The 12,155-nt window shown below is 56.1% G+C and overlaps 7 protein-coding genes across 7 annotated transcripts; 4 read left to right on the forward strand and 3 right to left on the reverse strand.

The window, feature by feature from the left end:
• Window positions 1-206: 206 nt before the first annotated feature.
• Window positions 207-2,383, reverse strand: PHYSODRAFT_566222 (hypothetical protein; the record flags this gene model as incomplete). Its single annotated transcript, XM_009540258.1, has 7 exons — window positions 207-720; window positions 791-890; window positions 964-1,238; window positions 1,322-1,406; window positions 1,480-1,598; window positions 1,675-2,262; window positions 2,354-2,383. The coding sequence occupies 7 exons, from the start codon at window positions 2,381-2,383 to the stop codon at window positions 295-297; spliced, it is 1,623 nt and encodes a 540-aa protein (XP_009538553.1). The 3' UTR covers window positions 207-294.
• Window positions 2,384-2,787: 404 nt separating this feature from the next.
• On the forward strand, window positions 2,788-3,295 carry PHYSODRAFT_341899 (hypothetical protein; the record flags this gene model as incomplete). The annotated part of the gene is made up of 2 exons (XM_009540259.1): window positions 2,788-3,160; window positions 3,249-3,295. 2 exons carry the CDS (start codon window positions 2,788-2,790, stop codon window positions 3,293-3,295), a joined length of 420 nt encoding a protein of 139 aa, XP_009538554.1.
• A 278-nt stretch (window positions 3,296-3,573) lies between these two features.
• On the forward strand, window positions 3,574-6,206 carry PHYSODRAFT_532776 (hypothetical protein; the record flags this gene model as incomplete). Its single annotated transcript, XM_009540260.1, has 4 exons — window positions 3,574-4,359; window positions 4,443-4,499; window positions 4,596-4,728; window positions 4,813-6,206. The coding sequence occupies 4 exons, from the start codon at window positions 3,574-3,576 to the stop codon at window positions 6,204-6,206; spliced, it is 2,370 nt and encodes a 789-aa protein (XP_009538555.1).
• Window positions 6,207-6,633: 427 nt separating this feature from the next.
• On the reverse strand, window positions 6,634-6,966 carry PHYSODRAFT_533390 (hypothetical protein; the record flags this gene model as incomplete). The annotated part of the gene is made up of 1 exon (XM_009540261.1): window positions 6,634-6,966. One exon carries the CDS (start codon window positions 6,964-6,966, stop codon window positions 6,634-6,636), a length of 333 nt encoding a protein of 110 aa, XP_009538556.1.
• Window positions 6,967-7,222: 256 nt separating this feature from the next.
• Window positions 7,223-8,258, forward strand: PHYSODRAFT_551144 (hypothetical protein; the record flags this gene model as incomplete). Its single annotated transcript, XM_009540262.1, has 1 exon — window positions 7,223-8,258. One exon carries the CDS (start codon window positions 7,223-7,225, stop codon window positions 8,192-8,194), a length of 972 nt encoding a protein of 323 aa, XP_009538557.1. The 3' UTR covers window positions 8,195-8,258.
• A 356-nt stretch (window positions 8,259-8,614) lies between these two features.
• Window positions 8,615-9,616, forward strand: PHYSODRAFT_353133 (hypothetical protein; the record flags this gene model as incomplete). Its single annotated transcript, XM_009540263.1, has 2 exons — window positions 8,615-8,832; window positions 8,983-9,616. The coding sequence occupies 2 exons, from the start codon at window positions 8,615-8,617 to the stop codon at window positions 9,584-9,586; spliced, it is 822 nt and encodes a 273-aa protein (XP_009538558.1). The 3' UTR covers window positions 9,587-9,616.
• Window positions 9,617-9,632: 16 nt separating this feature from the next.
• Window positions 9,633-11,340, reverse strand: PHYSODRAFT_533446 (hypothetical protein; the record flags this gene model as incomplete). The annotated part of the gene is made up of 2 exons (XM_009540264.1): window positions 9,633-10,593; window positions 10,676-11,340. 2 exons carry the CDS (start codon window positions 11,338-11,340, stop codon window positions 9,633-9,635), a joined length of 1,626 nt encoding a protein of 541 aa, XP_009538559.1.
• Between the last annotated feature and the right edge of the window lie 815 nt (window positions 11,341-12,155).

The raw sequence follows: 12,155 nt of genomic DNA on the forward strand, positions 1-12,155 counted from the left end.
CCTTACCGATGACATATGCAATTATAAGGATCCCCGATTTAGTACCAGTCAAATCTCTCATGAACGCTGCTTTATCAGCTAATCCGCTCGGACAATCTAATCGGTTTCCACAATAACATCCGGATAGGTTTGATGGTATCAGCGTAGCAAGCACGAAGTTAACTAACGTTAAGCTTAGTTAAAGGGCTTGCTCACCTACAGCGGCAGCCAGAAAAACAAGGAATTACCATTGTTTTATCGGTTGCCTTGATTGAACTGCTAGAAACTCTTATCACTCGAACGAACTCACGGCTCTTATCTTTCAGTTGCATACACGCGCTCCGGAACGAGATCGCCGAAGCTGGCACGTTGCTCGAGCGCGTTGGCCACCTGCAACATTCGCTCCTCGGTCTTGCGAGCTCCCATGAGCTGCAGGCCAAGCGGGTAGTCGCCGTCGGTCGTTAGAGCCGCGGGAACGGAAATGGAAGGCACGCCGGCCATGTTCGCGGGCACAGTCATGACGTCGTTCAGGTACATGCTCACGGGGTCCTCCTTGGCCTTCTTGTTGTGGACGGGGAACGGACCCGAAGGCGTCGTCGGGGTCAACAAGACGTCGACATCTTGCTCTTCGAACACCCGCTGGAAGTCTTGGCGAATGCGTTGGCGCAAAACCACGCCGCGCTCGTAGTAATCGCTCATCGCACCGGCGGATAGCACGAAAGTGCCCGAAAGGATACGACGCTGGGACCAAAAAACATCAACAAAAACGTTAGGTCACTTCCAGCAGGCGCCAATGTCTCGTAATTCCAACCTGCACTTCTTCTCCAAAGCCCTCAGAACGTGTTCTGCAGTACAGATCATGGAGAGCACCGGACTGGTCTTCTTGCGCCTCCAACGCAATGTCCTTCGCCCTAGTAATAACCAAAACCATCCGTTAATGAGTGCATTCCTGTCGAGACACACAATATTTTCGGATCCATTTACCTGTATCCGTAGCGAACACCGTCATAGCGAGACAAGTTGGAGGATGCTTCGGCGCAAGCTAGGATGTAGTACGCAGGGATGCACAACTTCGTCGTCGGAAGCGACACACTGACGACCTGCGCTCCTGCTTCACGAAGCCACGCGACGCCCTTATCCCAGACGCTCAGAATTTCCTTCGGCAGCTCTTCCACGAAGTACTCAGCAGGGACGCCGACACGAACGCCCGTCAGATCCACATTCTTGGATTGCTGCGAGGCCTCAACTGTGTTGGAGCACTGCAGGCAGCAATAAAAATACAAATAAACACTCAGCACTTAATGCAACTTCAGAAAAATGTGGGCAGTGGTGCCAAACCTACCCAAGCTTCAGGCAACGCGTCAGTCATGCAGGTCGAGTCCATGTGATCAGGCCCCGCAATCGCCTTCAGCACAACAGCAGCATCACTGCACCGTGACACAATACACAATCAGCTCTTGACCACTAAAGCGCATCAAGCGCCAGTACCACCTCACTCACCCAACCGATCTGGCGAAAATGCCCGGCGTATCCAGCGAGCTCGCGTACGAAATCATGCCATGACGGGACACCCGGCCGTAAGACGGCTTCAGACCCACAATGCCGCAGTACGCAGCGGGCTACAACGAACACACAATAATCAAACCTTATCAGCTCTTCATCCTCCATCCCTCCACCCTCTCAAATGTCACCCACCTGACGGACGGAACCTCCCGTATCCGACCCCAGTGCCGCAAAACAGCATCCAGACGCCACGGCCGCCGCACTGCCACCTGAACTGCCGCCTGCCACCACCGCGCCGTCGCCCAGATCCTTCGACCACGGGTTGATGGTAGCGCCGAACTTGGAGTAGAGCGTGGCGGAGCCCATGGCGAACTCGTCCATGTTGAGCTTGCCCAGCGGCACGGCGCCCTGGTCCAGCAGCCTCTGCGTGGCCGTGGACTCGTAGGGAGGCACGAAGCCCTCTAGCACCTTGGATCCAGCAGTGGTGGTCAAGTTCTTCGTGCAGAAGATGTCCTTGAAGGCCACGGGGATGCCGTCCAGCAGTCCGCGGGCCTTGCCGGCTGCTCGACGCTCGTCCGACGCGCGCGCGAGGTCCAGCGCGCGATCAAAGTCCGTGGCCACGAACATGTTGAACGCGCGCGTCTTCTCCACCTGCTGGATGCACGCCTCCGTCAGCTGCACGGCCGACACGTCGCCGCGATCCAGCGCTTCCGAGGCCTCCAGCAGCGTCTTGCTGCACCAGTCGCTGACGCTGCGCGAGGTCACGCCGCGCCACGCCGACTTGGCCGCAAATGCGCGCGACCTGTAGGGTCACACACATATAAGAATGAGTCGCTGGGGTGCAGCGAAGCCGGAGATATCCATGCAGCACGCACCGCTGGGAGATCCCGCCGCGCATCATTTTCGACCGCACAGGTATGTGGCGTTTTCAATACTGCCCAACAGCATGTTATAAAGCTTTCATGACATTTGACAGGCCCACGCAGAATTTCCACCAATCGACGTGATTATTGTTGTATCATCGCCGTGGATTCGCTGAAAATATGTCGACGTAATTACGCTTCAGCGCGTGTAAAAAGTCGGCGCCAGCTTTTGACGGGAGCTTGGGCGAATCGATTGGTCGAGCGACTCGCTGGGCCTGCCGCGCTTCATCGGGCTCCGCCATCCCATTATTTCCATCGAAGAAGCGGAAAAGGTGCGGCCTCCGTCCGCTCTGCAAAATGGGCCCGGAAGGCAATAATCACCGCACTACATTCAGGTTGCTAACGTGAAAAACTATAAAATGAATGCGTAATCGCCCTCTAGATGTCGAGCGACACCCTTACCTGGCTGCTGACCAAGAACACGTCGTCCTTCCTCGTGAAGCGCAACGGCAACGAGTTCGCGCGCGAGAAGTTCAACCTGCTCAACCGCAACTGCCGCAAGTACTCGGGCCTGGCCGCCACCAAGGCCGTGGACGTCTCGATCGCGGACAAGAAGGTGACCCTCTCGACCAAGATCGAGAAGGCCGCCAAGAAGCCCGTCAAGGCCGTGAACGCCGTGCCCCTCCGCAAGGGCGCCCGCGGTGGTGCCAACACCATCCGCGCCAACATCTCGCGCAACTACTACCGCCGCGACCTGAAGAAGGCCGCCCTGGCCAAGTGGTCGCGTCTGTCCACGGTCGCCAAGGTCGAGAAGGGTGCGTCACACACAGGCTTACAGATACAGGTTCTTCACAGGGTCAAGGAGAGCGTCGTGCTGACGAGGTTATTATTGTTGTTGAACAGGTGTGCTTCAGAAGAAGGCCATCCGCAGCCGTCGCATCAAGGCTTAAGCGCGCGGAGTTGCAGGTGTCGTCAGCCGCTCTTCGGTCTGTGGGAAACTTTCGAGTTGGGAATAATGACAGGGAATAGAAGTGCAGGTCTGCGGCTTTTGCTCCCGTGAAATGTACAAGCTCCTCTTCCGATGGTCTTCGATAGTTCGTGCGTCGTCTTGTGTCGTGTGCTCTTTGAGGTGTTGTGTGTGTGTGTGTCGTCGGTTCGGTACTCTAGCAACAGCCAACAGCCACGAGTCACAGACCAACAGTCGCAGCCCACAATAAGCTAGCCTCGGATGCCGTTCCTACGGTCGCTGGATGTGGTGGACAGCAGCCTGGAGCTGCGCAGCTCGAAGACCCTCATCGGCTCGGCTGCGGCAACGTGCGACGTGGTGGTTACAGGTGACAACGTCTTGGATCTCCATGCGCTACTGAACCTGGCGTCTGACAAGGCGTCGGCGAAGCTGGTGCCGTTCTCGACTTCAGAGGCCGGAGTCTGCTACGTGAACGACGTTGTTGTGCCCCGAGAAGGAGCGACGGTGGTGCATGGCGACCGTGTGGCCTTTGGACACCCACGCAACGTGTTCTTGTTTGAGCTGACACCGCACCCACAGATGACCGCGATGTCTACTGCTCAGTCGATAGAAACTGAGTACTCACACGATGCTAGTGCCAATCGAGCATTTCGAAGGGCTTTGGACACTCTACGAGGAGACCGCAAGGCAACGACCCCCAATGCATCCGTCATGGCCTCCATTCAGACCAATCAACGGAACCGCCGCAGTGTTTCTTCAGTTGAAAGCTCCGCGCCGTCACCATCGAAGTCTAAGGACCAGTTGAGTAAGTTCTTGCTAGAGGCGTCAACGGATTCGTTGCTTAGCGACTACGTTGAGCGCAAATTAAAGCAGCGCCGAAGCGGATCGACAGCTCTCTCCAGACAATCATCCGTGGCTGGCTCGCAGCAACGTGATTCTAGGCGCGGTGATAGTGCTTCAAGCAGCGTGCGGCAGTCAAGGGAAACACGAAATTTGGTGGAGGTGGAGAAGCTGAAACTTTCCCAGCGAATCCGCGAAGTCAACGATGTAAGGAGGGTCGTGAAAGTGCAGTGCTATGAGGATTCATTTGTTAAACTTCTCTGTGCACTTGAATGTGCTGTGTTTCATAGGTACTCAATGGAGACATGGACTTTCAAGACAGCTACTTGTCACCTACAGCGAAGAGCGTGAGAAGCAGTAAATCACGCTGGAAAGGCGACAACACCAAGCAGCCTATCCGTACGAGCGTCTTGAGCTCTTTGGACGCGGTAGATGTCGATGAGAATGAAGACGAAGACGACGACGAGGAAGAAGATGATGACCTGCCAGCCATGATGGAAAAGCCCGCTAGCCCTCCAGCGAACCATCGTCTAGCGAGCCTGTCGGCCTCGATTCAAACAGAGCACTCAGAGCAAGGTAGCACCGGACCCCTACCGGCTTCTGGGAGACTAGATGAAGAACCCGAAGAACTACCGGATCATTCGCTTGAAAGTTTGCCAGTTTCTGAAGTTAGTGGTCCTCAACAACAGCGTCAGAGCTCCAACCCGCCCAAAGCTCGCGACTTCTTCGCGAAGGCGATGTCGCTTGGACTCAATGATCTCACCCGCTCAGATTCACGTCCGGTCAAGGTGGAGCGACAAGATGCGGCGAAAACGGCACTACATGAAAAACTTATCAACCAGACCATCAGATTGAAGCGGAATGAAATTAAGAGTCAAACGTTTGTTCGCTGGCAACGAGGCCTCCGAATACAGAGTCAGAACCGCGAGCGCAAAGCCCGAAAGCTTCAAGAGGTTAGCGCAGCACTCGGTAAACTGCGTCGTGGCCACATTTTCCATCTTTGGCGAGATGTAGCGACTTTGAGTAGCCAAGTGATTATCTGTCGACTGGAAGCGTTCCAGCAGCGATGTGAAAGCCGACTAGTTCGTAAATGCTGGACGGCTCTCTATCAGCATCATTTATCGATGGCACAGCGGTCAAAGCTTTTACGTGGGCTTGTTGTCAAGAAAGCGCTGCTAACGAGGCACGTTGCATTTCGACGATGGGAACGAGTGGCACGTCTGCACACGACACAGAACCGCTTGCTCGAACTACAGCGTCGCGAGCAGCACATACTCGACGTTCACCTTGAACGCATATCGGAACGTCATTACCACCACAGAAGTGTCCAGCCCTTGCTAGTCCAAATTTTGCGTAGGTGGAGAGCGATCGCTGATCAGCACAAAAAGCAGCAGCAAAAGCTGCGGAGGGTGTTCCTTCGTCGTGCTTCCAAGCTTGTTCTGCGGTCGTGGCGAAAGTGGAGTGAGGTCACTCATCTTGAGCAGTATCACGTGAAGTTGAAGATGCAAGCTGAACAGTACATTCAGCAGACGACCGAACGCCTTACGAGCCAGCACGAACAAGTGCAGTCTTCACGGCGGGAAGATCATGCTACCCAACTGCAGAAGCTAATGGAAGTGATCGAAGAGAAGGACCAAGAGTTGGAAAAACTCAAGCGGCAACAACGTGCAGAAGTTCTTGAAAAGGTTTGTTACTGTAATCGAATGTTTTTACCATGTAGGTCTATTACTTGGACTGGACTAACACGAGCGTTGACATGTATCAAGGCCGCCGCTAAAACGCAGTGGGAGAAAGACTTGCACAGCTTCTTTGAAATCGCCATTGTCAAGGTAAAACGAGCTTTCGTGCTGCCAACAGAACCATCTGCTAAATATTCTTGTCAACAGTGCGATGAACAGATCGCACAGGCCAGCGACCAGCTCGAAGGACTTCTACAAAGCGCTGAAGATGACGTCCTCGTCGCTCGCTTCGGAGCTGCACAGGTTGGTAGCCTCCTTTCTTCCCAAAACAGCACGATTATCTCGTGCTCACGCCACTGTAATTGCCATCGATAGTTCCTCGTCGACTGCATGCTCCAGCAGAAAATCCACAACGCCAACGAGTGCATCCGTCTGCAAGCAGTACAGCTATCGGACAATAAAACTCCTGGTACCCTCGACCCAACAGAAGACCCCGTGTCCGAGCTCTCGTCCAACGGGCGCTTCCTCTACGACATGATCCAGCAGGTAAACCCCACACGCTCTTCTCTCTGCTTCAGCTTCCTTCATCTAACCAACTCGCTCTCCTTCTTCAGCGTCTCACGCGTCTGCAGCAGCTCCACCAGTCGCTCGCCAAGCTTGCGGCAGTCTCAGACGAATCCGTTGGCTTGTTAGACCAAGAGCGCCTACGTCACAGCAGCTTCCTGGCCGACGCCTTGTTCAAGCGCCAGCAGAGCCACCTTCTCGTCGTCATGACGCGCTTCCGCCGCCTCGCCGCGCCCGCCTAGAAGTCCAGCAGCAGCTGTGCCAGGATCTGTTCGATGTGCTGCGGCTCCACCTGCTCGCTGTCGTCCACCATGGCCTCCATCTGCGCGCGGCGGAAGGCCTCCACCACGAACAGCCGCAGCATCTCGGCGCTGAGCTTCACGGCGTCCGCGTGGATCTTGCGCACGCGCGCGGCAGCCGCTGCCGCGCTCACCAGCGGCGCAGAGTCGAACAGTTCCTCCTCGTCGCTGCTGTCACTGGCTACGGTCTCGGCCGCGCTCGCGGCGTTGGCCCTCCACGCAGCCTGGAAGAGCTGCTCCACCAGCGCCGGCTTGAAGGTCGGCGGCGCCATGATTGAGAAGTGTAGCCATGGTGTGGCGAGACACGAAATCATGTGGTACACACTACTTGAAGTTGGGAACGAAAACTGAAGCAACATCACGGTACCACGGGTACACTGTACCATGTTAATACAGTAACCCAGACAAACACGTACTGTACCCCTGTGCAAGCTTGACCTCAACCACAGCTCGCAGGTGGCGTGAGTCAAGCTCGCCATAGTTCAATTTGCCAGCTAGAGACCAAGTCAAGCCAAGTCCAAGCGCAGGATGACGCAGAGCCGCAAGCACGTGCTGGTCATCGGCTCCGTGAACGCCGACATCGTCGTGGAGATCAGCCGCCTGCCGGTGCGCGGCGAGACGCTGTCGGCGTCCAAGCCCGACACGGGCAACTTCTTCCCGGGCGGCAAGGGCAGCAACCAGGCGGCGGCGGCCGGCAAGATCATCGGCGCCGACCACCCGACGCTGTCGGCCAGGTTCGCCGGCCAGTTCGGCAACGACACGCACGGCGACGCGCTCCAGAAGGCGCTGCAGGGCGCCGGCGTGGACACGGCGCTGGCCGGCCACCCGGCCTGCCCCTCGGGCCAGGCCTTCGTATTCGTGTACCCGGACGGCGACAACTCGATCGTGATCGTGGGCGGCGCCAACCGCGCGTGGCCCGACGAACTGCCGGCCGCGCTCACGGACGCCATCAAGTCGGCGGCCATCGTGCTGCTGCAGTGCGAGATCCCCGAGCGCATCAATGCGCTGGTGGCCAAGACGGCCGCGGAGACCAACGTGCCGGTCATGTGGGACACGGGAGGCGACGACACCCCGATCCCCGCCGACCTGCTGCCGCTGCTGACGTTCGTGTGCCCCAACGAGACGGAGCTGGCGCGCCTTACCAAGCGCGAGGTGAAGAGCACTGACGACGCCGTGGCCGCCGCCAGGTTCCTGCAGGAGCAGGGTGCCAAGAACGTGCTGGTGACGCTGGGATCGGACGGATCCGTGTTCGTCCCGGCCGACGGCTCGGAGCTGGTGCACCAGAAGTGCTTCAAGGTAGACAAGGTGGTCGACACCACGGGCGCGGGAGACTGCTACCGTGGCGCGTTCGCCGTTGCGTACGCCGAGGGCCGCGAGGTGCTGGACTGCATGGCTCGCGCCGCTGCGGCTAGTGCACTCTGCGTGCAGCGTGCTGGTGCGTTGCCCAGTCTGCCGTTGGGCGACGAGGTCGTGGCGTTCCTTAAGGAGAACGGCCTGTAGGCGAGAGGGCTAGAAGGAGGTATCCGTATGATGTATGAACTGTGTTGAATATATGCGCGCACGTACAGCGACTTTTTCAATTCATGATGACTCACACATTGCTGTATGTACTTGTACTTGCAGTTCAATCATCTAAGCAGCTTTCCGTTCTGCTGCAACCAAGTAGAAATGCGTGGATTGCGGTCAGTCCGAGGTATTTTCACGCTCCTTTTGTTTGCATTGAAGTCAAGCCCCACGCAAGCTCGTGCGGACCCTGATGCGTGACAGCATCATTGAACTTCAATTGAGTTGCTGCTGAGAGCCCTCCTTGAAGCGAAGCATATTCACCAGCCTTGACCCTTTTCATTCCAAGTTTGTCGAGCAATAGCTCACTGCACCTCACTCTCGACACTCGGAAGACTCGGCAACAACCGCGCGGCCATGACGCAGACTCGCCGACACATTCTCGTCGTCGGCTCTGTAGGAGCTGACATCGTGGTGGAGGTCGACCGTATGCCAGCACGTGGTGAGACGGTATCTGCTAGCAAGTCGGACACGGGTAACGTTTATCCTGGCGGCAAGGGCGACAACCAAGCTGCTACGATCGCCAAGCTCATCGGAGCGGACCACCCCACGCTGACGGCCAAGATGGCTTGCCAGTTCGGCAACGACAGCCACGGCAAAATGATCAAGGAGACGCTGCAATCCGTCGGTGTGGACACTTCGCTGTGCACTGAAGCAAAGTGCTCGTCGGGCCTCGCCTTCGTGTTCGTGTACCCCGACGGTGACAACTCCATCGTCATCGTGAGTGGCGCCAACTCCGCGTGGTCCAACGAGCTCCCCACCGGTCTGACCGACGCTATCAAGACCACCGCCTTTGTGCTTGTCCAGTGTGAAATCCCCGTGCGTGTGAACGCTCTGGTCGCGAAGGCTGCAGCGGAGACCCACGTGCCTGTCATGTGGGACACTGGAGGCGACGACTACCCGATTCCGGCGGATGTCCTTCCACTGCTGACCTTCGTGTGTCCGAACGAAACGGAGCTGGCGCGGCTAACGACGCGTGAGGTGAACGACATCGACGACGCGATTGAAGCTGCTCGGTTCCTGCAGGAACAGGGTGCGAAGGATGTTCTCGTCACTCTCGGCGCGGATGGATCGGTGTATGTTCCCGTTGACGGCACGGAAGTTGTGCGCCAAAGAACCTTCAAGGTCGACAACGTGGTGGATACCACTGGAGCAGGAGACTGCTACCGTGGTGCCTTTGCTGTTGCGTTCGCTGAAGGCCGCTCGATCCAGGATTGCATGGTCCGAGCCTCTGCTGCGAGTGCTTTGTGTGTCCAGCGTCCTGGAGCGCTACCGAGTCTGCCATCAGGCGACGAAGTCGTGGACTTCCTGAAGGCTAACGGACTGTAACGCGATGAATGCCCACAAAATGCACAACCTAGCGTTGATCCGACAATTATTCGTTTACGACCTTGATGGACTCCAATTGAGCTGCTCGGCGCTTGTCGAATGTCTTTTTGCGTGCTTCCAGGCCGTGTGGGGTGATTTCAAACACCTCCACGGTCATATTCAACTGCGGGATCGGGTGTTCTCCCATGCGATCAACGTGAAAGGTATGCCCGATTGAGGCACTGTTCACAGATAACCACTCTGCAACTCGGCGAGTCACGCAGATCTGTCCACCAGCACCAACGTCGCCGATCTCATTCGCAATAACCTCCGACAAGCCAGTATACGTGACTTTACCCGTGACAGGATGGATGTCCTTCACTAGGGAACCTTCCGACTCTTGTGCGTCGTGGATCCCCATCCGAACACGTAAACCACTAAACACAAGCCGCTTGGTCTTCGTCTTCTTGCGCGTAATGGCTGGTACGAGGTTGTGTAGCTTCTTAGGCCAGTGAGCACTGAGTAACTTCATCTGGACCTGGAAACAATACTCGACCGCCTCTTTGATGGTGAAGAAGGCTAATTGGAAGGCGTCTCCGGCCGTGGTGATATCATACCCACGGAACTGTGCCAATGACCCTCGGATAATATCCTCGTGGATCTCGTTCGCTCGACGCATAATGGCGCCGTCCTCAAAGCCCCACAACTGCGTAGAGGCCTCGACGTCCGTGAAGACGAACACAGGGTTTTCCATCGGCGGACTGTAGCCAGCAGCTGCGTTCGCCATTGCAAGTGCGGGGTCCGACATGTAGAACGCTTCCACGTACTCTTCAGGGACGTACTTGCGGAATGACCGGAAGAAACACTCCTGGCTGCACCCCATCACAATGGACAGTGCTGTGCCTGAGTTGTTGAACAGCAGCGTACTCACACCGATGAGCACTGGCGGCATCCGCACCTCAAAGTGGCTGTAGAGTAAGATCAACGAGATGATCTGATACTGGAACGAGAACGCCATGTACACGATCCTGTCAACACACAAATGAACACAAGATCAAGTCAGTTTATCTATCTATCTATCGATTTCTCATTAATATTGAGCGTACGTACATGATCCCCTTGATGCGCTTATACAGCGGCGACAGAACGATAGAGCCGTCCATGGTCTCGTAGTTGCGTCCACTGCACTTGAGACTGATGAGGACGTAAACCACGTAGACCAATGTGATGCCTTGCAGCATGTTGCCGCTGATAAGGATCCGATACGATCGGTTGTTGAAACCCCTGTTGTAGATGGTGTACGCTGCCTCGCAGACCAAGAAGATGACGGTGAATATGTGGATCCACTTGCTGTACCAGCTCGCAGCTTCGCGCTCTCCCTTCGGTCCTCGGTCCATGTTCTTACGTGCGAGTCTCGAAAGCTCCGCTGTCATTGGCAGCATCCAAAGCGAGCACGCAAGCAGCGCCGTGTCCCCTAGAACTGCCGTACATGAGAGCAAAACCGACGTCATGTTGGACGTCTGGGCGACGCCCAGCATCCCCAAGACGTCGTTGTAGTCGGTGGCGTCTTCAGTCTGCGCGGACAAGAAAGCGTCCAGGTAGAAGGCGCCGCGGAAGAGCGACCAGAGCCACGAGTAGAAGAAAAAGCAGAAGAAGATGAACCGTACGGCGGATTGGCGCAGCTCTGCGTGGCGGTACGTCTCCGCAGCGATGGAGCAGGACGCCACGCTCGACACGAGCAGCGAGATCGCGTACAGCAAACTCCACAGGCGCATCTGACTGTGGTTGGCGCGGCAGGTATCGGACTGAGGCAATTCCTCACGAGCAGACGCACGACGGGCCAGTGCAGCGTGTCAAGAGCGTTGCCCATGTTTGCGGCCAGTTCTTTGGATACAGGAGGGTTTGAATGTCTTGGGTTTACTATGGTCAAAGTTGAAGTAGCCAAGATACCGACCGACCGACGCTCACTATAAGTCATAGCGAGCTTAGTGCATAGTGTGACTGACTGATAGCCCCAATCGATCATCGATCTCTGCGATTCACAGAGCTTCGACTACAATAGATTTTATGAGCTCTTACTAGAGTTTGCTTGATGAATCCGATGGTGCGAGCGTTCAGAAAAAAATCTTTTGCTGCTGCCTGCCGTGTATCTTGTGCGCGTCGGCCACAGAACTGATTCAGTTCAACTGAAGGCACGCAAGGGTCCATTGCATCGATATTTTTTCTGCGAGACTGCCTGTGCGTGCTTAACACGCGTGTTAACCAGAAAACTGGCAGTGGACACAATTGATCGGACTTTGAAAACGAGGTGTTTCTCCATGAAGAAAACTGTTCCTGAAGCAGATGATAAGCGCCCTGCTCACACGACTTATGGCGATCTCGAAAAGCAGACTGCACGGGGTTGCGGCGGATGTGATCAGACTGACGTAGCTACCAACGTGTGGTTAACGCTGGGTCTAACATTGCTTCTAGGCTGCTCACAGTACGGAAGTCCTTCCAATTTTGCCATCGACAGTCTCGTGATGGCCACGAAGTATGAGAACCAACACGCATCTCCGCCAACGTAGGGCGCTGCAACGACTTGCTCTTC

The sequence above is a fragment of the Phytophthora sojae genome (genome assembly GCF_000149755.1).
Source record: "Phytophthora sojae unplaced genomic scaffold PHYSOscaffold_15, whole genome shotgun sequence".
Lineage (NCBI taxonomy): Eukaryota > Oomycota > Peronosporomycetes > Peronosporales > Peronosporaceae > Phytophthora > Phytophthora sojae.